The sequence below is a fragment of the Botrytis fragariae genome (assembly GCF_013461495.1).
Source record: "Botrytis fragariae strain BVB16 chromosome Unknown tig00000054, whole genome shotgun sequence".
NCBI classification, from domain to species: Eukaryota; Fungi; Ascomycota; class Leotiomycetes; order Helotiales; family Sclerotiniaceae; genus Botrytis; species Botrytis fragariae.
This window is the reverse complement of record NW_023500993.1, coordinates 708993-734674: the sequence shown is the minus strand read 5'-3', so window position 1 is coordinate 734674 and position 25682 is coordinate 708993. Positions and strand designations below refer to the sequence as shown.

At 42.5% G+C, this 25682-nt stretch overlaps 6 protein-coding genes across 6 annotated transcripts; 4 read left to right on the top strand and 2 right to left on the bottom strand.

The window, feature by feature from the left end:
* Positions 1 to 3887: 3887 nt before the first annotated feature.
* Bfra_004996 (uncharacterized protein) lies at positions 3888 to 5292 on the top strand (the record flags this gene model as incomplete). Its single annotated transcript, XM_037335385.1, has 4 exons — positions 3888 to 4156; positions 4210 to 4228; positions 4368 to 4703; positions 4816 to 5292. 4 exons carry the CDS (start codon positions 3888 to 3890, stop codon positions 5290 to 5292), a joined length of 1101 nt encoding a protein of 366 aa, XP_037192480.1.
* A 978-nt stretch (positions 5293 to 6270) lies between these two features.
* On the bottom strand, positions 6271 to 8382 carry Bfra_004995 (putative heterokaryon incompatibility protein; the record flags this gene model as incomplete). The annotated part of the gene is made up of 1 exon (XM_037335384.1): positions 6271 to 8382. One exon carries the CDS (start codon positions 8380 to 8382, stop codon positions 6271 to 6273), a length of 2112 nt encoding a protein of 703 aa, XP_037192479.1.
* Positions 8383 to 10318: 1936 nt separating this feature from the next.
* Positions 10319 to 16928, top strand: Bfra_004994 (putative piwi-domain-containing protein; the record flags this gene model as incomplete). Its single annotated transcript, XM_037335383.1, has 13 exons — positions 10319 to 10328; positions 10382 to 10620; positions 10705 to 11267; positions 11328 to 11442; positions 11630 to 12067; positions 12116 to 12180; positions 13174 to 13341; positions 13389 to 14881; positions 14944 to 15191; positions 15239 to 15822; positions 15877 to 16111; positions 16175 to 16624; positions 16677 to 16928. 13 exons carry the CDS (start codon positions 10319 to 10321, stop codon positions 16926 to 16928), a joined length of 4860 nt encoding a protein of 1619 aa, XP_037192478.1.
* Positions 16929 to 18132: 1204 nt separating this feature from the next.
* Positions 18133 to 19062, top strand: Bfra_004993 (uncharacterized protein; the record flags this gene model as incomplete). The annotated part of the gene is made up of 2 exons (XM_037335382.1): positions 18133 to 18264; positions 18310 to 19062. The coding sequence occupies 2 exons, from the start codon at positions 18133 to 18135 to the stop codon at positions 19060 to 19062; spliced, it is 885 nt and encodes a 294-aa protein (XP_037192477.1).
* A 774-nt stretch (positions 19063 to 19836) lies between these two features.
* Bfra_004992 (putative purine transporter protein) lies at positions 19837 to 21858 on the bottom strand (the record flags this gene model as incomplete). Its single annotated transcript, XM_037335381.1, has 7 exons — positions 19837 to 20707; positions 20761 to 20870; positions 20930 to 21281; positions 21331 to 21424; positions 21478 to 21574; positions 21626 to 21715; positions 21766 to 21858. The coding sequence occupies 7 exons, from the start codon at positions 21856 to 21858 to the stop codon at positions 19837 to 19839; spliced, it is 1707 nt and encodes a 568-aa protein (XP_037192476.1).
* A 1675-nt stretch (positions 21859 to 23533) lies between these two features.
* Positions 23534 to 25586, top strand: Bfra_004991 (uncharacterized protein; the record flags this gene model as incomplete). The annotated part of the gene is made up of 4 exons (XM_037335380.1): positions 23534 to 23939; positions 23986 to 24229; positions 24277 to 24824; positions 24871 to 25586. The coding sequence occupies 4 exons, from the start codon at positions 23534 to 23536 to the stop codon at positions 25584 to 25586; spliced, it is 1914 nt and encodes a 637-aa protein (XP_037192475.1).
* Positions 25587 to 25682: the final 96 nt, after the last annotated feature.

Below are 25682 nucleotides of genomic sequence, written 5' to 3'. Positions count from 1 at the left end.
AAATATTTAGTTGAGTAATCACTTGGGTCAAAGGGAGTAAGTAGATTTCAACTAAGAGGGCCTGAACTAGTCCGGCAACAACTTCTCAAGATTCTGAAATTTGTATTGATTGAGTTCTTAACTTTCTACCGTAATGGGTGGTATTATTCAAGACGAAAGAGAATAACTCAAAAGTCTGAATGAGAATCTCATTACTGTACAATTACCTTGGAACTGAATCTATATCGTCGCCGTCTGTCTTCAGTTTCCAAAGAGTATGCCCGTCTCTATTGTAGAATTAGGTTGTGCACGAATGGTCGAGTTCAGTTCAATACTTAATCGATAACACCATAGTCTTGGTCTGACCATGGGCTCCGTTCTCAAAGATAGCTATGTCCTTCGAAGTTCCGCTTCTATGCGTCGTTGCGCAGTTTCTTGTAGTACCAGATTACTGCAATACATTTAAAATTATCTTTCCTGTATACAAGGTAAACCAGGTGTATAACTTTCCTGTTTCTCAAAGATGTAAGCTGTCATTTGACGTATAATAGTCTACCAAATGGATTTGCGGTTCCTATTCCTCATTCATGATTTTCTGGCCCCTGTCTCCTGATACTCGGTCCGTGGAGTTATAATATGTTACAGTTATTCCGACGCCGTGGCACCCCGAGTTCCGATGTTGTAGTACAGCTTATTCCAATGCTGTGGTACGGCTTGATTAATAGCCATTCTTGCTTCAAACGTCCCTTAAGCTTCTAAAGTGCTGATTCCTAGAAGCCTGTGCTCGCATCAAGACTCCACTCTTCCCGGAAAGCATAGTCTCATAGCTCAATTTCGCTTTTCCCTGGAAGTTTATAATTATCGAACTCTTATCCCACTTTCGAGATCTACACTGTGGTGTAGCTAGTCAATATCCTGTTTCTTGATTCCTCGTTTCCGCACTGTGGCATGTTTAAGTCTGTATCGCCTTTATATGAGAATGGAAAATAAGATGGGGTTGAGTGTTAAGACTGGAAGTTCACAGGCACATAGAGTGTATAAGCTAATTAGGTTCAATTAAGTGAGGATATGAAGCTTTCTCGCAGATACCAGTTCCTCCTCGAAATTCTACCGCGTCAATGAAAACGATTCAATCTCTAAAGTTCTACAATCCCTACCACGTGACTGTATGAGATTTGACGCTTCGGTTTACGTCTTTTTTATGTATAGCTACAGAAGAGTTTTGCATGGAATTTATTTTGCTATTCGATCCACATCTAATCAAAGGTTCGAAGAAAGCTAGATCTTATCTAGGCGACTTCGCTAATCAGATTAGCAAATAACGGTTAGCAGCCAAGTGTACCTTGGAAGTATCTGATAATTCTTACCGGCGCAAACTGACTGTCATCACTCAAGAGCTTGTAATGAGACCAAGTAAAACTTTTTTTCCTCGTTCGTCTTACTATGCCTTACGCATTGTGGCCGCTGAATTGGTGGAGAGAGGAAAAGTCAATGCTTTGACACCTTCCCCGCAATGAGAATTCTAAAAAGCGCATCCGATGATCCAAGACCGCTATACATTTGAGTATTGGCATAAGATAATTACTTCGTGTGGGCTTAAACTATTAAGTATAAGACAAGGCGGAGTGCGGTTGAGAAGATTGATTGAAAGATTGGTTCATCAATATGGCCTATCATACTGCTTTATCCTTCTTATATTGCCCCGAGATGTCTCAACTGAAACATGCAGCTTCTTGTCATGTCTCTATGTTAAACCGAGACTTCCACTTGAGAAGTGTCTACTAAAGAGATAGAGCGTCGATCGACAGTCGAGGATGGAATTGATTGATCTATTTGAGTAGCTTGATTCCTAAGCACAGTCCTCGAAAATACTAAATTCCAATCACTCCCCTGAATATACATTCAAATCCGATGGGCAAATATTAATATAAACCAGTCGATTACTCATGTCATGGTTAATTCGTAAATAATCTAAATATTCTTGTACTGCGTCTCTTCAACTCTTTTCGCAAGCGAATGCGGCGTTCGTATAATTTCGATCAACTTCATCACATTTGTCTAGATTCAGATTCCCTACAAAAACTATCTCATCTAGATTAAGTTCCCGAGACATAGGTTACAGCATCGTGGCTGAAAATCTGTGTCAATGTGGTAACCAGTCAGCAATCAGAGAACGAATCTCAAAGTGATTCAAGATGCTTGAAAAGCTTGTACACAACCAAGGGTTGTACGGTAAAGAAATCAAATCGGCAATACATTGTGAATTGATTTCGATTGCTCAACTAGATATCGCAGATTGAGTGTGATTGGGGCTTATAGGTTTATTGACTCAACGCCCTCAAGCCGATTCAGCAGCCTTGAGATTTACGACAGCCACTCAAGCCGCGGTCAAGAACAGCCTATACCCAATTTGGTGTATCACATGATGTCATCAATTAATTTCCGTGGCCTCACAGCCATCAACCACTATTGAATTACTAACAATTTCCTCATCTCCATATCATCGCGCAAATTTGTTGTGTCACATATATTCAAAAAGGGTTTGCCCCACACTCCATCTGACCGCATGATTTTAGAAAGTCAGGAAACGTCTAGCACTAGTCCTTTAGAAGATGGACGCAGATAGCGTTGATGTTGTGAAAAGTCAATATGACGTGGGGGTTACATCTGGCGATGGATAATGGCTGTGATGTTTAGAGTGATAAACAAAATTAACCAATTGGACTAGTCATTGACAGAAATGTTGCCGAGGATTATATCGAGGAGGTATGAAACCTTCAGTGTGTGCAATGAAACGTAGCCTCTTATCTTGGATGGGCTTCAAATGTTGAGCCTAATATTTCAAGCCTCGAATGCTCAAATCAGACAGTTAATTGCCAAAATAGTTCATTACCATTTCCTCCCAACTTGTTGCAGAACCTATGACAAATCAATGAAAGGTTGTCGACCACTTGCTCAACCATTTTACATGATGTCTTTGTGCAAATCAAGTAGGAGCTTTTCCGAAGATGTTCGATACCGCTTGGCACTTTATTGTGTTCATCTTTGGGATCTGCATACATGCGGCGCTAAGGTAGTATTAGCTCGATTGAACCATGCACCGAGAGACTATACTTGGCTTTTAACATGGTACACTTCCAGATGCAATATCTTAGATGATGGGGAACCACCAATTCGCTCCTCCTTTGCCTCATGTTCAGCTTTTGATGATGATTTCCGTCACGCCCTGGCTAAAATTCTTATGCAATAGGAGGATGTAATGTTTGCTGAAATGCAGATGATGTGAAAAAAGGAAGCAAAGAAGAAAGACACTCCAATAGGAAGGGAGAGTGATAATTTCAACTGCGTGCCTTCTTTCTCGCTGGTGTTGATCGGAAGATTCCAGCAGATCTCTGGGCCTGCTCGGCGCACCGATCGATTTCCCTCTGTGTAAAACGAGCCTATCAAGCTCCTCAATGTGCAAGACCTCTGCCGTGGTAACTCAACACCGTCTTCTCGCTGTGACAAATTTCGGGCCGCTTTCTTTGCCAACAATTACATGGCTTGAAATGCTACTTTTCGTCGGTCTCATTAAGCTATATACATGGATTGCTCGAGCTGAGTTGAATAGATGACCTTACGCCTTCAAGCCATCAGCAGCTTTCCTCACAGAATGAGTATTCTGACAGAAGCCACCATGTTGCCAGGCGCATAGTGCATTTAGAAAGTTGGTATTGTCTATTATATCACTTATTTTGACGGCGAGATTGCCGCTGGGTAAATATCCCTTGGTACGGCGAAAACTACCTGTCTCGTTTGTCTATAAAATGGGCTCTTTCCCTAATCATTCGTCTCAGCACTCTCCAGCCCCCTTAGCTTCTTCATCTTGGGTCGAGATAGCCTCCGAGAATTATAGGACTCAAAACACCATGAAGTTCTCCAACATCGTTGCTGCTACTGCAGCTCTCAGCGCATCAGTTGGTTTGGCATCACCTCTGCTTGATGAAAAGCGCGATCTAGTTTGCCTAGCTCAAACTGTCATCATCAATCTCATTACCTTGAATCACGGTCAAGCATTCTGCTCGGCCTATCTTGGGATCCAAACTTCAACTGTCCTCACTACAACCACCAAAAAGACTACAACTACTCAGACGTTACCTCCAGCTACTGTGACTAAGACTGTGGTGACGGGTACCGAGTGAGTCTGGCTGCTATCACATTCGCATATATCTTGCTAATTAGTCTTCATAGGACTCGAACTTTGACTTCTGTTGGTAGCCCTTCCTTCATTCAAAGATTGACAGAGCACTGTTTCTGCATTCTCCTGTTGAAAGATTTTTCCATACTCTGAAGAGTGTTTTTCTACCTTCGTGATTTCGTATTGCCCTACTAATAGCTCGTTTCCGTAGCTCATCACTACTTTGGCCACTGCAACTTCTACAGTTGATACTACGCAAACACTTACGGCGACTAATACGATCACCATAACGTCGACTACAACGGGAGTCACCGTAAAGAGATCACCGGAGCCACTGATCGACAATGCGCAAATTGACGCTCGAAACCCGCCACCAATTCCACCATATTTGAGTATATTCGCAGCTTCTAAGATATCATCCGCTTGCAGTTGTCTGTCATTGCCAACTCCCAGTACTACCGTAACATCCACCGTACAGCAAACTAGCACCGCGACTTCCACGCCTTCTGCGGTCACTTCTCAAGTTCAAACAGTCACCTTTGTCACAGTAAGCTTTGTATTCTGTATAAGATATTTTCTTCATTTCTCTACTTCGAAAAGCTTGAGATGCGGAGGAAGAAAGATTGTTCACAAAAGCTCGCTAACATGAAATGAACTAGGTCACTACAACAGCGGTTAATACCATCACCCAAATTGAAACGCTGACCAACACGATCTCTACCACTACAACTGCGACTACAACTACTACTGTGATTGTCACAGAAACCCCATCACCTCCAAGTTACTGCGATCAAATGCCAATCCCTGGTCCATACGCCTTCATTGATGGTGGACGAGTCCTCGACGCGGTCTTTATCCAAGATTCAACAAAAGCGGATTGTTGTAGGGCCTGCTGGGAATCAGTTGACTGCGTGGCTTTCTCTTTCCAAGGTCCCGACCCAGAAGTAGAGTCATTCTGTTATTATTTGGTTAGCGATGGACCTGCTGTATCAGGCATTGCGAATCCACCACCTACTTGCCCCTCCGGCGTTGAAACCCAGGAACAACTTGATTTGGAAGACACAGGTGGATTCTTCAGTATTGCCTCTGTTGGACCTTGCGATCTTGCAGGTGCACATTATGTCACTGGTGGCTAGCAAATCATCTATCGAGGTAAAAACAGACGAAAGAATGAAATACACGGGCAAAGAACAGCGCAAGTTTTCTTTTCGGGGACGATATTTCGTTTTGGGATGCAAGTTTCATGTTATCTGGCTTAACAAACCACTACTACGTATCTACGTATATTTCGTAACTTTTCACGCGCAAAGGATGCTATATAGGTGATTATAATAATTAAATTATAGCGCCAGACTTGACATGACCCTTTTAATCTTGGAAGTGCCAGTGAGAATAAACGCCAAAAGGACGCAGAAAATGTTGATTATTACTTGTACACGATCACAACGTTCTACACACCCCTTCACAGCTTTGAAGTGGATTAATTTTGAGATGAAGCTTAGAAGAAGAATTGAATCGAAACGCCAATGATGATGATGTTGCTCATCCAGAAAAAAACGGATAGTATTTATCAAGGTATCGATCATGTGATCATGAGAGAACATTGTGAACACTTTATCAGCTAACGAAGCGGTAGCGCTTCTTCATAGAACTCGCTTCCCATCATTCTAATGATCAAGAAAGGTTACAATCATAGTATACTAAAGTACTTTACACTTATTAACCGGGTTTATTCTAAAGTCATTCAAAAGACATGTGATTAAGGGTAATGAGACAGTACTCGTTAGGAGTGGAAAACATATTCAATCTCGAAGTTGACGGATACTTGTGGAGATGTAAAGCAGAAGGAAAATCTAATTTCTGGAAAAAATCCACGACTTTTAGATGAGAAAGACACCCAAGTGTATGTCTCTTCATTTCTAGATAGAAATCAGATGGAATTTAATCACATTGCTTCGACTCATCATTCCCTCTCCACCTGCAAAAAAACCCAAGTTCATTATATCTTGCTAAGCAAGGCTAAGTAGAATGCCGATTAACCTCCGGATAGCGAGAGATGTTTGGAGAAGCAGTCATCGATTTAGATCATTCTCAAAGCCACCGCAAGCTCTGGTTTAAACCAAAATAATCTCCTCAAAAGCAAATCCCTCTCCCCGAACAGCCTCCCCATCCATGATCCCAAAAACATAGCACTCACCCACCAACCTAAACCTATTCTCCCCATCAACCTCTCTTAGCAAATATGGGACATTGCAACCATCCATCACATACACTATATCACGTTCCTCTGCATAGCGAGGAAATAAACCAAAATACCCCTTTCTCGTGATCCCCCACCTACGATTCTTGAGCACATATTTCATGGCCTCGCGCACCTCTTGAAACGTCTGTCCCAGTACTCTGTGTGCAAGATTATCTAATTCGAGCCTGCCCTTTCCAAGAGGCTTTTGCTGTCGCGGTGAATACGTTTGGCCTGACAGCGATGGAGACTGACCCGTAGATGCATCGAGGAGGAGACTGATAATTTCAGCGAAGGAATCTGGGCATGGAAGTCTTCCGGAGTCGGTTTTACTTCCTACGAGGGTTTGCCAAAAAGCATGAAAGACTGTATGAGAACTTGGATAATGTTTTGATTTTGAGACGAAAGTCCAGAGTTCCAAGAGACTTTTGTTGCCGTTGTGTGGGTTGAGATAAGTGAGATCGGGATGTGTGATAGTTGCGCTGGTTCTTATTAAAGAATCAAATGGAACTCCCCGTATTCGGAGCTCATTCCTAGATTCATTGTTGATTTTGACATATACGTTATTCGATTTGAACTTGAAGGATCCGCTGGCATTATAAGTCCCGAGTTCATGTGTTTGTCGGTGCTTTCTCCAGTCAGGCACCCAGGAGGGTAGATCAAGAGACTCATGGTCTATGGATTTAAAAACGATGCTTGGAGTTAAAATTTGTATGTCTTTGGTCAATGAGTTAATTGCTACGTCGTGGTAAAGTTGGTTTTCTGTAAAATCCGAGTACCTGATGTGAAATTTGTCCGCATCGCTGCATACCCCAAGAAGCCCATAAATCTTATCTCGCGGATCAAAACATTGACCACCTCGCGTGCTTACAAGATTCTCAAAGATGTGTGTCCCATCACTAGCGCTGCGATAATGTTCGCGTTGACGAGTCAGCCCCAGTACAGTTTGACTGATATCACCGAGTTCACTTGAGTCCTCGACGTTAGCAAATTTAAGCTGCAGCCATTGAAATATTCCACATGTCGACAGGTGATTCACAGCTTTTGAAAACTCGTCCCACATAAGTAGCTCGTCGCCACACATGATCCATGGGTCGTTAGAGAGCATGACCTCTTGAATGATCCAGAGCCGCGTAAACCATGGGTGCGAGAGAAATCTCCAGAGAGCATGCCAGGTCTTCGAGTCGGATCTCGGTAGTTGCATTCTCTCAAAGTTTTCGGAATCGACATTTGACTGATTAAACAGCAATGTGATATTGATATCCTTGAGGAGTTGTATTACAGAGTCGGAATCAGGTCCCCACTGCCCTAGCCAGATTACGGTGTTAAATGCATGCTTATAAATTCTTGCCATCAGCGGAATCTGCATTTCCTTTTCTCTATTATCTTCTTGATTGATACAAATCTGGTCAATCCACATGACGATGGGATGGTCTTCCTTCCGCATGTTTCGCAGTGCTATCTCGAGGGAAGTTGTGATCGCTTTCTCGTGTCCATCACATTCAATACTTCCATCCATACTCGATGAGCCCCAGGTGTAGCTTAGTGCTGTATACCAAATCGGGGTTGTCAGATTCTCCACAGAAAGCGCATGCATTGTGTTTGTCGTTCTGCGAAGTCCAAATTGGTCCACGATGGTGTCGTACTCAAACTCGACTGAGCAATGATGCAAAGAACCACGTAGCTTTTCATTATTACACCCCGGCTTAATCTCAAGCACACGGATCTCGTATGGATTGATGATAGTCTTATAGAGTCTGCTGTGATCATTGCCTTTGGTTGTGTTGATTGTCTTGCCAGACACCCATACGCGGATTTCTTCCGTAGAAAGCCATTCTTCTGGCTTAAAATTGGTAGCAGACCCCCCAAAAGCAGTATTTGAGAGATCTTTAATCTGTGCAAACTCAAAGTGTGCGTCATTCACATTGTTTTCAGAGCCGTCATACGCAAGAGAGTAGACTTTGTGTTGTTCATTGGTGGTCGCCATCTTCCAGGCTCGGACAGTAATTGTAGATTACCCTGGACTTTGATACAACAAGCTTTGACATGCCGGTTATGTAAACTTAGCATGTGACCACCCAAATAAGTGCCAATGAATTGATAATGTATATCAAAATTTTCTCAAAATTCGAGAATCTCTGCCAATCAAAATTCAATGGCCTCAAGAAATTGTTAATTTCATACCTAGGTAATTGGCCATTTGGGTAGTTGTGTGGTTGTGTACTTCGACCACAGCCTCTAGCTTTATCATGCAGTTTAGGAAGTCGGCGAAATGTCCGTTTCCCGATTGCAATGCTAGCAGCGCAATTACTCAAGAGCATTCATGTCTATGCTAATACTCTTGGCCAATGTTAAGAAAAACAAACTGGGAAGTGTTAATCATTTCCCTGAAACCAAGCAGGCTAAAGTATCTCTCGGGCTGGTGTGGAAGCAAATACGTTGATTATTGGAGTCAACATTTATGTGTGCAATCTATCGTTTGATAGCAAGCTATTTGTGATCAACGATACTCACTCATTTTTGTCACTTTGCATATCTGGTGAGTCAATTGATTATAACGGGAATTATTCACCTTTCGCGCTCCAAAAGATTTCTCACTCAGAATCGCCTTGATTGTTTCCTTTGTCTGTGAACCCATCGCCATAGCTGCTTCCAGGTTTCCAGTATAGAGTCATAATATCTCTGCCTTTCACAAGATGCGCAAACAGTGACCATTGATGAGAAAGGAATATAAGTAAGCACATATTCACATTCATTTATTCTAATACCAGATCACCTTCACTTCCCTTACTTACTTGCTTCCTCTCAGACTACCATGGCGAAAATGCCAAGCTCTAAAAATGTAAGGTCTGGAAACAATGGTTTGTTTAGATTGAGACTCTCAAGCAGTCAAGAGGCTCCGCGCCTCTCTCAAGCAGAGCAAAAGATTCGAATGATGCGATCCAGAGCCTAGAATTGCCAAAGGCTTCGGAGGAAGGGCCAGAGGAAAATGAGTTCATACAAGCGAACTATTTTCGTGTGCGACCAATTCAGGAACTTGTCGAGCAAAAAATTAGAATACGCAGATACAAAATCGTGTTTGGCAAGCTTCAGCTACCGCTACGAGATATAGAAGACATCAGAGACTTAATTGAGGGGATCTTCAAGCAACACAAGCCTCGTAGCACCTCATGGACATCCGACTACTATTCTTATATCATTTCTGCTGATCCCCTCTACCGCGAACGCTCGGACGAAGCGGGCTCTGCCATATTCATTGGACACCAGCAAACTATCCAACTCAATGATCGAAAGCAAACAACAAATACGACCAGTACTCTATACTTCGAAGGGTTTTTTGACATAGATTCTCTCGAAAACTATTCGCGAGCAACAAAAAGTTTGACTTCGCAGTTAACAGACACGAGACTTTCAGGACAGAACAGAACTTACGTGCCCCTTGAAGACTTTAGAATCCTGAGCCTCATATCATGGGAGACAATATATAGTTCTTCCTTCAAAGGAGATCGAGTTGGAAAAAAGTTTCATCCTTATTGCAAGCCTCAATGGATTCTTAATCGATCTAACGCCAGGTTCAAGCTTCATCAGCATTATGTGTACGATGTACACATGGAATTCTTCACGTCTATGCGTCCTGGCCTCGGATTCATACTTCTCAATGTAAATACAACCACAACGGCTTTCTTCCCTTCCAAGATGAAGCTGTAAACTTGGTTGGATGCGCGCTGGGGACATTGGTCTAGTTATACCGGTGTTGCTCCGCGAGCTGAGAAAATGAAATCAAGGGATTGCAAGTAACCTTCGATTTAGACAAGTTTCCCAAAAAAAAATATGTCATCTCTGGTGTGCACGATTTGTGCGTTGAGAAGGTGAAATCGGAAGTATCATCTTCAAATGATTTCTCAGAATCGGTCTGGAAATACATGCAGAGCTGTAAGTAGAAGTTTTGCCGAGCAGAAGCAATAGCCCGTTAACCTACAATGTAGGCTACCCTGGTTCCGTTCACACATTTAACAAGGCTGCTTCTTGTGTCAATGTTGGAAATAGTTCTCATCCAAAACTATTGCCAGCAGATCATCTACGGATTTGCGAGTGGCAAACAGTCCATGGGAAATCGGACAATCTATTCACTGCGCAAATGTTGGGATTCGCTAAGAAAACGCCATTTCAAAATGAACAAGAGATAATGAACAAAGCTCTCATACCACTGGACATAAAACCCCAGGTATCTCAGATTGAGCCGTGAAAATTTCCATATGAGGTGAAATACCAGAATCTTTTTTGGAAAATTGTAGACTAACCTGTACAGAAAAATGGCTTGACCCTGGAAAAAGAGCTCTTAAATGTACCCTCGAGCTGGTTGGACCATCCATTTTTCACATTCAAACCCGGAAAAACTAAGAAACTCGTCAGTGCCTCCTGGAACCCTAGCGATGTGAAAGATTTCAACAAAGCCGAAAGATACCATGAGCTTATCATTATTCATGTGACTAGAGCGGACATGATTTCTGATAATCAGACAGAGATCGTTTCGAAGTTTGCCAAGGCTCTCGCAAGTCAACTGAAAGGACATGGCCTTCAGACACAACCTTTCAAATGGGACGGACCCACCGTTGCATGGCAAAAGGTAAACAAAGACAAAAAGCCTTTCAATTCTACGGCCGAGAGACAAGAAGTAGTCAATGGTCTTTTAACTACTTACCTGATGAGAGGCGACAAGTCTCGTATGGTATTTTTGATACTGGCCGACAAAGACGCCGCAGTCTACTCTGATATCAAACGGTGGGGAGATTGTAATCTTGGAATAGCAACGGTTTGCGTTTGCCCATCAGCGGTGGTAAAGAAAAGTTCTGATATTCTAGACAACTTGAGGTATGTTCATCATGACATTCATGTAGTGCCTGTGCAAATTTTGACTAATGTGTAAACTAGCCTCAAAGCTAATTTCAAGCTTGGTGGTACAAACCATATCATTGGTGATGTCAAAGAGCCATCGGAACACATCGAGTCCGTCCAAAATGATTCGCTTATGATTTTCGGTGCTGATGTTAGTCATCCTGGCAAGGGTTGGATCCTGAATGCCCATCCATGGCCGGCGTAGTCGCTTCTTTTGATTCTAAGTTCTGTCGCTTTGCTACATCTGCTCGCCTTCAGGTAAACAACGAAGAGGTACTCCGTATATCATTGCTTCTTGGAAACTTCATTTTGACTGTCTACTAACTCGTTTCTCATAGTTTGTCTCAGATCTAGGCGGCATGATCAAAGAGAGACTACAGCTTTATCAGGGAAATAACGAAGGGAATCTTGCCTTGAATATTTTATTTTACCGTCATGGCATTAGTGAGAGTCAATTTGGCATGGCACTCACGCAAGAGCTTCCACAAATTTACAAAGCTTGTAAGGAATTTGCGGAGAAGCAAGGGAAATCTAATATTCGTATCACGTTGCTAGTCGTCACGAAGCGCCACCACACCCGTTTATTTCCGCTCAAGTTGACCAATAGTACCGAGAATATAAGTGGAGGTCTGGTGGTAGACAAGCACATCGTGAATCCTAATCAAATGATCTTTTTCCTTCAAAGTCATGATTCTGCACTGGGAACAGCACGTCCAGCTCACTACACTGTCACCGCTAATCAATGTGAATTGACTTTGAAGCAATTAGAACGAGTGGTAAGATCTAATATCCTGCTGAGACGCCCACATTAACTCTCCTTCCAGACACATAAATTGAGTTTTGTGGGTTTTCGTGCCACAAAGGGATTATCTGTCTGCGTTCCTGCGCAGTATGCCGATATTCTTTGCGACCGGCTGCGATTTTATATGAAGCCTGAGTTGGATGGAGAAATTCGTCGTACAAAGGCTCAGATTCAAAAGAGCAAAGATCCACTGGCTCACTATCACGGGCACAGCAGGCATGAATTGCCCTGGATTAAATCAAACTAATCCCTGGCACTCTAATTTGAACAAAATCATGTTCTATTTGTAATTTACATGAGAGTATATATATTTTTCCCGAATCCTTTCTGAGTGATTTTCAAGTGTTTTACTTTCGGGTTTGATTAATCATGCTAGTTGTGGATTTTGAGCTGTTTCAGTTCTTTGTTAGAAACCTATTGGATACTTTTTAATTGCTAGCTTGTGCTATGAGTTGGTGTGCCGCTGGGTCGTATATACAACTTGTATCAGAATTAGAGTCAAGCTTCTGAAGTTGTTCTCCAACCCATTGAGTTTTTAACAAAACGCGTGCTCCAGCAATAATCTTTGTCTTGCAATCATAGGCATATCGGCGAAACTAAAGTGTGACATTCTATGCGCGATTTACGACAAGTGTCCTTCTATTTTGGAAGTACAGTCTTGGCTGCAATCCATCAACAAAGATTACCAAATCCTTAAGCCAATTAGAACATCCGAATAATTTTAAACTTTGGATTTGATTGCGATATTGAATCATGTCCGAATTTTTGACTACTTTTAGACATTCAAAATCTTTTATTGTTGGATTACAATCCGGACCATTGAATACCCCGACTGAGCGTAAATTGAATGTACCGCTGGTTTGTCAAATTCTCGGATCAAAACTAGCAAATCATGGTAACTTAGATATACTCTTCAATCAGTTTGCACATCTGACTTCCACATTGGATCTCGTCTCGATTGTCTCCAACTGCAAACCTTTAAAGAAATCGCACCACGTTTGCATCTTGGTCTATTGACGTCCTTCTGTATTGCCTTAATCAACTTCGAAGTTGAATATGCTACACTGATGTGTCCAAAAGGAATCTTTATCAACCAGATTCAAAGCAGTCTTGTTTTCTGTTTCCTACCTTTCGTAAAGAATTGGTAAATGTCATATCAAACTGCTTTGCTTGTGAATCAGTAGGCGGCCAACGGCAGCTCAGCAGATCCGGGATCTCATCAAATCATTGTGAGGAATTGAAGTATAAGTAGTGAAGAAAAGACTGAGCATCGATTTGAGCATCGGTTCGACTAGATCTCTTTACTCTGTCGAGCGTAAATTCACTTCTCGAAGGATCTCAGGCTTGCGGAAGATGTCTTCAGAAGGACGTAAATGCTCAAAATGTTCCAACGCACCAGAGAACACTCAGCACAAAACACATTCCTGCGAGAAAAGTTGGCCATTCTGGAAAGACCAAGTTTGTGATATTTGTTTCGATCCCGGTCATTCATGTTCTCTCTGTCCCAAGAAGAATAGTGCTCATAATATTTGTGGCATTTGCGGACATCTGCATAACAGCAAATTTTGTCCTTCCATAAAGGCTCCTGACCCTAAACAGTATACGAGAGAGAAGTATGAAGCATTCATAAGAAGAAATCCCCCAAGGAATCAGCCACATACAGTCCCGTCGACTTCATCTGCAGGCCCCTCGCAAAGTGTCCCCTCAACGGCAACCTCTGTACCACAAGTTGTTCAATCCCATGCAACTCAAGCTCAACTTCTCCCACCAGGCTCGGTAAGATTAGTCGCAAATTTCACCCCGCCAGCAAAGACAGAAAAAGAAGTTGAAGAAGAAAAGCGGGCAGGTGGTTTCCAGCAATTAGTCCATCGTCGGACAACACCTGCCAATGTTGAAGCTAGAGACGTCAATTTGCCTGATCCTGTTCAAGCCAACTACTTCAAAGTCACCTTCAAATCTTATCTTGATCTGCGGAGATACAGGATTCAACTCGACCAAATCAATTCAAAAGACGTTGTCAAGCGTGAGCTTCGCCGTACTTTGATCAAAGGGCTACTCCAACAGAACCCTCCTCCAGGAATATGGGTTTCGGACTATTCGGAATACATTGTCTCTGTCGGCAAGCTTTATGAGAATTTAACTGATGCGCCGGGAGCGACTGTCGAGATTCTTCATCATCGTCCTGGTCGAGATCAAGCCTTGGTTCCAATGCAAAGCCTCATCGTTTACGAAGGCCCTTTTCAAAGAGATGCTTTAGACACGCATGTGTCTTCGAGTGATTCATTATTCTTACCAGATGCGGACCTTAGAATGCTAAACATTATCTCGTGGTTCAGAATTAACGGCTATGATCCACAGAATACACCATTTTTTGATGGATTCCGTGTGGGAAATAGATTCTATCCTACTGTTGGGGGTGTGATTCCTGACCATAGGATTCCATCGGTCAATGAAACAATATTTCTAATAAGGGCTGGATTCTTTACATCGATGCGGCCAGCTATTGGATCGGTGCTGTTGAATGTCAACACCGTGACCTCAGCTTTTTTTCCACCAGAAATACTGAGTAATTGGATCAGATTGCGTTGGGGACAAGAAATTCCGCCAGTCAACGAACAGACTGACCTTATAGGCCTGCGAGTTACTTTCAGTGGCGACGGTCCAATTCCTAAAACTAGAGTCATTCGTGATGTCAATAGTCTAAATGTTAGTCGAGTCAATTTCACGCCTACAAACGCCGACGGAACCCAGGGCCAGAATACCTCTGTTTATGACCACATGAGAAATAGTAAGTTAATCCTTTTAGCTACTCGTATCGACGCTGCAGAGATTCCTTGCTAAAATATACAGAGTATCACTTGTTGACATTCAGTCCCACTACCTGCTGCTTGAATATGGGAACAACAAATGATCCGAAATGGTACCCGGCTGATAAGTTGCGGATCGTTGCGGGACAAATCTTCAAGAAGCAACTCCCGGAACGTTTAGGCAGCCTAATGATAAAGATTGCTCAGAACCTGCCCGAAACCAACAAGAGGTTAATTCTGAACAGTGCATTGCCTTCTCTAGGAATCCCAGCTACCACAGGTTCCTTCTCAGTAAGTAGAGAGATGTCGGCAAACACTATGGTCACTAACAAAAATAGCAATTCGGCCTCAGTATCAATGATAAATTTGAAGAGGTCGTTCCTAGATACCTTCGTCAGCCTATACTGGAATTTAAAGGAGGTTCCCAGTTTGACATATCCAAGCAACCAATGAACAGATCTTCCTGGATGCTCAAAGATAACGGTCGCATCTTCAAGTTTGCTGAAACTGGAAGCTCGATTTCTAATCTGCATATCATTCGACTCAATGTCGAAAATAATGCTGATAAAGCAGAAGTGATGAATCTTGCCCGAGATCTCAGTAGGAGAATTGGAGACTATGGTGTCACAATAACAGGAAATGAAAGTGTTTGCGACGCTGCGTTTTCGCTAAATAGGTCGAACTTTTGTATTGGACTTAATGCAGCCCTAGCAGCTTTACGTTCAAGAAATAGTAGCAGAAACCCGAGACTACTTCTCGTAGTAGTCCCCGACAAGAATATACGTACCTATGCAAATATAAAGTGGTGGGGTGACTGTGTCGCAGGTATCCCGACAATTTGCATCACCAAGGGTGTGCTTGCCAAAGGGAGATGGATCAGAGGCAGATTTCACTCGGATGTTGGAGTTATTTCTAATATCAGGTCTGTCTTTAGAAACCCAATTCAATACTAACTTCGATGCTAATTCTTGACTAGTCTCAAGATAAACTTCAAATTGGGAGGCGTTAGCCATTTCCTTAACGACGAGGCAGGCCAAAGAATCTTCTGGGCTGGTGCGAAGGCAAATACTATGATCGTTGGAGCGGATGTTTCCCATGCTGGTAAAGGTAGGGATGCAACCTGCCCTTCAATGGCAGGGGTCGTAGCTACTTGTGATCAACAATGCTCTCAATACTTTGCATCCGCTCGCCTCCAAGAGAACAACACCGAGGTATGTGTTATCAAGCGATCAATTGCAAATATCACAAGATTGAACCTAACATAAGAGATATAGTCGATTGCCGACCTTGCGGATATGATCGGAGAGCGTCTTGATAGATACTACACTGTCAACAATGATTTGCCTGAGCACATTCTATTCTATCGCGACGGTGTCAGTGAAAGTCAATACGGGATGGTTGTGATAGATGAAATTCCTCGCATCAAAGCTGGATGCAGAGCGGCCGGTACAAGGAATGGGAAAGGACAGAATTGGTGCCCAAAGATCACTCTTCTCGTGGTTGGAAAGCGCCATCACACCCGCTTCTTTCCTAAATTGGCGAAAACTCAAAAGTTTAACAACAACCTTTCGTCCGGCTTGCTGATTGATACAGGGGTAGTTACACCTAATCATTTCAGTTTCTATCTTCAGAGTCATGATAGCGCACTTGGAACAGCAAGAAGCGCACACTACATTGTAATCATAAATGAGAGTGATTACACACCGGAAAGTATTCACAAAACTGTAAGCAACTCTTTCTCTCACGATGGTACGGCCTTGCTGACAAAGGATCTAGACGAACACTATCTGTTTCACGGGTTCTAGGGCATTCAAAGCCTTGTCAGTCTGCACCCCGGCTAAATACGCGGATATTTTATGTGATCGCATGCGTTGTTATATGAAGCCGGCTCTGGACAGTGATTTTGCTGCCACGTCTCCAAATAACCTGGATTTCTATCGAAGTAATGCAGGCATTTGGAATGCTCCTCGTCAGAGTAGGACTAATCCCTGGCATCCCAATCTTAACAATCTGATGTTTTATCTTTGAATTCACAACAGATATGAATTTTTTCGCGTCTTTCAACTTTCTTATCAAACTTCTTCCTTTCTTGCCCTCGTTTAAGGTTATGTTTTGTTAATTCTGGTTTTTTGATTTGATTTCTCGAATCTGATTTTCAGTAATTCTTGCTAAGAGATTCATTCAAGACAATTTATGGCATATCCGAGTTCGAGCTTTCGCTTGGCCTTGTCTTTTTGTGAAAGTTTGGGGGGAGAGGGGTTGGGGGGTTAGGAGAGACTTCGGAAATGGCTATCCGGATGATCCGAGATGTTTACCAATTAATGTATCTACATGTCGGTAGTACGACCAAAATCAACGCTCTTGATTTTGTATCATCATGCGAAATGGCACCAGTGAATGATGAATAATAAGCTATGACTAGGTAGTAATGTAAGATTTTGCTCAGCAAGTTCCATTGCAAACCTATCGCTCAAAAGGATTTGTTGGGACGTTGAGAAACTTCAATTGAGGATAGCTTTTGAACCATTATTTCAAAGACTTTGAGACTTTCTCCAAATATTTAGTTTAGTTATATCAATTCAGCGAATTAGAGACTCTTATAGAATCACATGATATGCGAGTTACATTTGACTTTTCGCCTTTTGAAGGCATTCAGTTAGTTTTAGCTCTTGAAAGTCGCTCGGATTTTATTGTCTCGACCAAAAATGCATCTTTTTGAGGATTTTTGGGAAGATTTGAAAGACATGCTGAATATTATGTGCTGTGCTTAGAATGAGGCCTTTATTTTGGCCCCACAAGACCATATTTGACCAACTTCATATCGCGACCATAATATTTGCTGTTACCTAGCTGCTACCTAGCTGTCACCATTATTCTGACCATCAAACAGATTAAGGTAACATCTTACAACATCCGTGTTGGAAATTGAAATGTTTATAAAGAGCGTCGCTTGAGGCCATTTAGTCTGATATCAAAACAACTACTTCAAAAATATTAAAGACTTCGATCATATCTTTCGAATACATCCTATCTATCAATCTCAAAATTCCTCTTTCTCTGCTTTGAAAACAACCAACTCGAAATGGCACCCAGCAAATACAGCGGAGATATCTACTATCGCGTTAATCGCGACAAGCAAGAACATAAAATCATTTTCCCCCCGATGCCAAATCACAAACGGCATCATTTATATATCTTCACATCCGACAAGATAAGCTACGAACAAAAGCCAATGAGCGAAATCATTCTTGTACATAAGGTATTTACAGATAAGGATGCCATTGGTTCTGCTTGTTCTTTGACATCAATTGCAAATATTCAAGAAGTCATCTCCAAGTTTAAAAATGGCTGGAAGCCCAAAAATGTGAGAATTTCTCAACTTTAAAAATACTCAGCTGACAAAGAACAGGTGGAAAAGGAAGTTTTTGAAATCATGAGAACATTGGAAATGTTCAAAACGATGGATCCCAAAGAAGATAAAGCCTCGGGGACTGGGTGGGAGAAAAAATATAGCACGGAAGTGTGCAAAGCTTTGACTTTCATCATGAATCAAGGGAATAGCGCAACTACTAAGAGTCCTTACCCACCTTATTCCCCTCCCAAACAAGCAGGTGCTTCTGGAGGTAGCAATGATGGAAATCTTAAAGAAGGAGCTACAAATGTAACACCGCCTTCTACCAACGACACCGCTAATCGAGGAGGGACTTCAAAACCCAAAAAGCCCTCAGCCCCTCTAAAAAGAGCAAGCGAACAGCCAGCAGCAGCATCTACATCACGCCCTGCTCTTCCAGAACGACCTAGAGAAGGAAGACCCGGCGACAATATCAAAGTTACCCCGCGAGGGTCTTCAACTGAGAGGCCACCAGTTGCTCAGTCCAGTACCCCTTCATCTTCGACTAAGAATCCACCGCAGACACGTGGTGGACCTAGAAACTCCGCTAACTCGGCTTCAATTCCTCCAAAGACCGAAAATGGAGGGTCTAGAAGGGCATCGCATCGCAGCCATGGTTCTTCTAGTCGAGCTGTCAGACAGGTTCCAACTGGAGGTTCCAAAACTGATGAGGAAAAAAAGATAATGCTAGACAATTTGCCTAGGCAAAAGGGAAAAGGTATCTATGGAGGTAAAGGGGGGTACGTTTATGTCCCTGTTGATTCTGATTAACCAAAACATCTTAATTTTCATATATGATATGTCCCTTAGTCCAAGAATCTTAAATCTCACCACCATTAAAAAATTTCATACTCTTCAATGATTGAAGTTCAATCCCGTTCCTTCACAGTTTGAAAAATTCCATTTCTCATTAATCAACAACACTTGATTTACTTTCCTAGCCTTGTTCTTTCTGGAAGTCACATATGTTCTTACCTGAACTCGATAACATGAATAGTAAATAGTTTTACGGCAACTTGCTATCATCTTCAACAACTAGTTGGTTTATATACTTTATACTTGAATTCAAACGCAGTTCGTACCACCTGATTCTTTGTACTTGGATCTAAACCTTTAAATGGGCAAAATGTCTAGGAAAAGCTATCAGCGATCTTTTAAAATGGATCGGAAAGCAGTATCGAAGTCTCAAGTTATTTCGAGAAATTTCTTGCAGTAGCAAAGCTTTCCGGAACAAAAGACTATTGATTCATATCCTATCTTTCTCCTAAAGAAAGTCATTACATTGCTTCGATCTTTCATTCATCCGTCATCCATCCACCCGTGTATCCATGCATCCATCCCATCTATACGTCCAAAAGCTTATACTAACTGAACAAGCTAATATTTTCTCATCAGCCATCCATCTATCATGACCACAAATACCCTTCAAAAGAATATTATATTATGAAACTTAACTTCGACGCTCTGAGCAACACTTGACGCGCTGTAAAGATTGACCAAGAATCCACCACGAGTAAGAAGCATAGAGTACAAGTATCAACAAGATCAAAGGTCCGAGGATCTAATCTCGGAGTGTCTTTTCTCAGCCAACTCATGCTCCATAGTAGCCGAATTCCCATCGATACTTTCCATATCACCTCTATGCCAGAACTTTCGATGAGCCACTCTGATAAACCATGGTGCAGTACCACCACTAGGTTTGTATGTCCAGTATTCCGCATTGTCAGCATCCGGTGGAGCCAGTCTACCCGTCGAAATCTTTTGTGTCAAATATACGGATCCATTGAGAGCAGTATAGGTCATTAGACCAGCAATGAGTCCATAGGCGACGGAATAGGTGTAAGGAATTGAGACGATAGTGACGAAAGCTGGAAGGGCATCGCCTATATAAGACCAGTTGACTGAAACAACTTGACGCATCATCATACATCCCACCAAGATAAGAGTACAACCAGTGGCCCATGGAGGGATTGATGCAAATATTGGAGCAAAAAAGATTGATATCAAAAAGCAGATACCGGTTGTGATGGCCGTTAGGCCAGTTCGGCCACCCTCAGTTATACCAGCGCCGGACTCAATGAATGCAGTTACAGGTGAACATCCGAACAAAGAGCCAATGGAGATTGTCATTGCGTCTATGCAATAGGCTATTGTAGATCGAGGAAAATCGCCAGTCTTTGGATCAACTGCTCCTGAAAAGCGTGCCATGGAATATAATGTAGCCGTACAATCGATGATGTCAACATATAAGAACGTAAAAAGTGCTAACGCAAAGTGAGAGCCTGCAGCTGTAATGTCCCAGTCTTGTGCAGCAAGAGTATTGCGAATTGGGTGGAACGCGACAACTTGTTTAAAGAATTGGAAACGTGATTCGCCATCAGGCGTGTAAGGAAAATATGTGAAGGTTGTACCGCGTCTGATGCAACACATGTAAGCTTGGCGAAGAAGAATCTCGTTGGTAACACTTACGGCCATGAAAAGATAGACACAATTGCAATGCCAATTATTATCGCAGATTTAAATCTGAATGCCATCAGGTACGCAGTTAAAAATCCTCCAAAGATAATTCCGATCCACATCTGCAATAAAAAATCAGTAAATATTTTGTAGTGAGAGTAAAATTAAAGAGAGTTCTCACTGTAGGGTTGGTCATCTGATGACTAGTGCAGGCTCCTGTAACGTCGAGGTATTGAGGAGGACATCCTCCCAAAGCGGTCGGAGTTACTGCAGAGCCAGTCACGGCACCTATTCCTGCGGAGTATGACATTCCAGTCTCAGTCAAAAACAGACCAATTCCGACACCACTTGCGACCTTTATCGAGGCAGGTATTACCTTGACAAGCCATTGCCGCATGCCAACCAGGGATAAGAAAACAAAGATAAATCCTTCCACAAACACAGCCGTGAGAGCCAAGCGATAGGGAACAGTGCCAGTCCCATGAAATCCAACAACTTGATAAGTAAAATATGCGTTGAGACCCATCCCGGGGCTAAAAATATTAGTGTTCAGTCGTGGGAGATTTCTGCAGAGCAACTCACGCCAAGGCGACAGGTAGATTAGTGAAGAAACCAAATGCGAGAGACCCTATTCCTGCTACTGCAGCAGTGGCTGTAATCAAATCGCGATTTATATCTAGATTTTATCAGCATATACAACACGTTTTTCGAATTGATATATTCACTGACCAAGAACACAAGCGGCGTAGGTAGAATCCGTTGCGCATGACGGATCTTCAGTATCATAACAGATACAAGTACCACCACTCTGTGATAATACTGTTGACTTCAAGCAATGTTAGCTATAGCCTAATATCAGATATCTCCAGAATCATACATTGACAGCAATGATATATGCCATTGTGAAAAAGGTCGTCACCCCAGCTCTGACTTCCGTGATGAATTTGGCATTTTTCTTTTGTTGTTCCTGGTATTGTTTAGCAACAGATAAATCAGATTCGCTATTTGAAGAAATACATGGCCACATCCATCAAGACGAAAGACCCTGCCAAATGTTGACTTGGAAGCTCTCGTATTGAGATTGTTGATATATTCTTTGACAGATAGCATGATTCGTAGACAGCGATACTGTTTCTTCGCAAGTTTGAAGCGCACGATTAGAACGTGGGAAACTCCTAGAAGTTATACAGTAACGGTAAAAAGCTTGAGTGTTTTTCCGAACAAACTTTTGGAATGACAGCGGAAGCATCTGGACAGAAGATGGAACTTTTTGGCAGTCAAAGATAATGGATCGGAATGTAAACTTCAATTTGCAATTCAATCAATTTTGCCAGCCCCCCATGATCAAAACAATAAAGACTTTGTGAGTTCACTTTTCCTTGTATAAAGTAGTCCTTGACCCTTTGAAACTGGGGATCAAGAGGGGTATCACTGTAAACTACCGCGTAGGACCGCCTAATTCGGCAAGAGAGACAACGGGAACACAATGATAGGCTCAGTCTGGTTCGCAAACTAATCAACGGATAATGGCATTTGAGTGATAATGGTTAGGGAACGCCTCTCTGTGATAGATCGGAATATCTTGTGAATCGACGTTTCCGGGACTCGTGTTATTCTTTCCGGTAAATTTTCTTGGCATAATTCTCAGCAGCTCGATGAGGTTCATAAGCATTGGATACCCCCATGGGAAATATTGAAATAATGAATGCAGGTACTACCACTTCTTTATGTCTAATCAAGGGCTCTCGTGAGTTTGTGGCTTCGGTTGTGAAACATCACCTCCAATGATCATCCTGTGATACCTCTGTATGGCTTGCATGACATAGCTTTTGGGCCTGATCCCGACCGTAGCTGCATGAGATTTGCAGAAAGTGGTGAACACTACAGGGGGGTAAACAGATAGAAGACGATATAATTCGGGAGGGTGCAGGTTATACAATAATCACCTGAAAATCATGACCACAGAGTAGATATTGAGCTATGAAGTGGATCAGACGAAAACCTAAATCGGGTTTTATTTATCAATTCGGATGAAATAGAAGAATGGAAGAAGAGCGTTCAACGTCCCTAGAATATTTATTAATTAGAAGTTTGATTGACGAATACCGGTTTTGTGTCGTGATAAGAGCAAGAAAATAGTTCATGTTGTGTTTGATAAGTTTGTTACTGATCACAATCGCGAAATATGATCGCGGCTCTTTCGCGACTAAACCTGTTTAGGTTAAAGGCAAGGTGCCTCCTTCCTTCCTCCTCCCTTTATGCTCTTGCTTCCCCATTCTATTCTTTGTACCCAGATTACACCCATCATTCATTGAATTGTCCAACCATGCACAACATGTTTTTGGATATTAGGTATCTTTCAATTTCTCTTGCTTACTAAATGCTGTGTTCTCCAAAAAACTGTTCCATCATCCACCTTTCAAAGCCACTAGCCGAATTGACGACCTGAACTTACTCGGCGCACGGGACGGTGCAGTTGAATGATGTGATATCATGCAAGAAGTATATGAGAGACTTCATAAGGAGTGGTGCTAGTCCACATCCCGCGAATCGTCACCATGCGAGTGGAAAAACTCCTCGCATGAGCGATAAGATTTTCGACCTCCTGAAACAAACATCATGGTAGGACTACCCGAAAAGCATATATCACAATGAGTTTTTGTGAATCATATCCACGCATACTTACTAATTTTACTCTCCTCTTGATCATATCGTTCAATTTCAAGGGTACTTTCCCTCCTTCCATTGGCAGATTGAATCTGCTACAGACCATACTTTCTAAATCATGTTCGACGTTTCGTGGACTGATCCCACACGGGAGACCATTGGCCAGAGGAAACATCGTAAAGATCAAACGTCCACTAGGGGATCATCGCCGTCAATAAGAAGCTCGAAGTCCAGTGATTCCTCCAAGTCAATCAAGCACTCTATCTTTGGGTTTTTTGGAAGCGGCGGCAACAAAAAAATATCAGCTCCAGTAGCTGTGACATCTCCAAAACCACCAGCAATAAGAACCGAACAGTCTTCAAAAGTTTCTCGTCGAATGTCAAGCTATACTAGCACTTCAGAGACATCAACATCAACACAAGAGGTACGTGAAACGACTACGACAACTATTACACGTATTCCAGTGAATGGATTCTTTCCAACAGTCCCATCTTACCAAGAATCCGAGAGAAGTCCTTCGGACGGTAAGTTCCACTTCACCGATTTCGATCTCAAGCTAATTCTATCTAGAGTCCATTTTCTCTGCTTATACTGGAAGATCAGCGGGAACTAAGTCATCATGGGGTTCCATTGCAGATGGACAAAGCAAGAATCGTTTCATACAGCCTTTGAGCCCAAATTCTTTTGTCACTCAAAGTACTGAGATCACTGTGGCCCCAAGTGAGGATTTCAGTGCATCAGAACAACTAGCTACTGTCGTTCATATCACTTCTGGAACAGTTCCTATCCAAATCCAAGACTCCACAATGATAGAGTAAGAATCTATATCCCGAACGGACCAAGCTTTTGCTGACCTATAAGATCTGCTTTATCATCAACTTCCTCAACATATGACTTTCCACTTCCACCTACACACAGCCCCGAGACCCCAAAGATACCAAGCTCTCCCAGAATACTAAAATCTAGAAATGATACCGGTGTTAGAACTACCGAGTGGTCAATAACAGCAAGGAACAGGCGGTCAGATTCTTGGAGACCACCTGAAACATGGGCATGTCCGGCGGAAGAAACGGCTTCATCTGTAGCCTCATTGAAGTCTTCGGGGTTTCGTCGAAGGAGGAAACCTCGTGGTCGTAATCGCTCACCTTCTAACTCGGAGCAGACACATTTGCAAATGAATATTCGTAAGATGGAAGCAGCAAGCAATAAAATTATTCTGGAAAGATTGAATGAAGAATGGATGGAAGTGGCCGATGCATCGGTATATCGAGAGCTCGAGCTGGAGAAACAACTATGGATGCTCACTGCTTTGCGAGCTATCAATCGCGTTGCTAGAACCCGTGATGCTTCCAGGACACTGAATGGAGCACCACAATATGAGAAAATGCTTTCGTTGTATGAAAATCATGGTGAGTAGTCTTTCCATCATCTCCGTTTACATACTCACTGAAAAAGCTTCTGCATCCTTTCTTTCGGCTTTGAATTCGGAAAAGCAAATACATCATGTCTCTACAAACCCTTTATCGCCAAAATCATATCCAAATGTTCATCCTCTAGCTGTTCCAGGACCTACTTCACAATTATCTTATGCCTCAAATATATTCGGTGCGGTTCATTCTATAGGTCTGCCATCTCTAATCCCTTCATCCTCTATTCCCAATATACTCAAGGAATGTCATCGTACACTCATCTCTTCTCGTACTTCAACGTCAGAAATTCCAGCATCGCCCACCGCGATCAGTCCACTTGGGATCACTCAACCTGGCATCCTTTATTTGACCATCCTCGATCCTTGTCCAGTATCCTCATCACTTGGTCCGCGACTGAGATCTTGGCTTGACACCCATCTAACAGTCAACTTGGAGAAGCAATTTCGCTGTTTGAACCCTACTCGTTTATTTCCTTTATGGCTGGCGGATGCAGGACTTTGGGCCGAGGGGAGCTGCACATCTTCTTTGAAATTTCTAGCATGTGTTGGAGTTGTAAATGGGGAAGAACAAGTAGAATGGCAGTTGAAAAGTGTGGTGGGAAGAATGCTGTGGAAAGAAATGTGGGGAACCTATGTCGAGGGTGGAAAATGGTGGTGGGATGATGCTGCAATTGTTGAAGAATGTGAGAGAATGGGAACCTGTTGGGCTGGGAGTATCATTGAAGCTGTAAAGGAAGGGTAGATCAGAGAAACTCCTGATGCCTTGAGAGTTTAGCTAAGGCTTATGGTTATGGCCACTGCTTTCTGCTTCTCCATGTCTACGGAAGAAAGGCGTTTG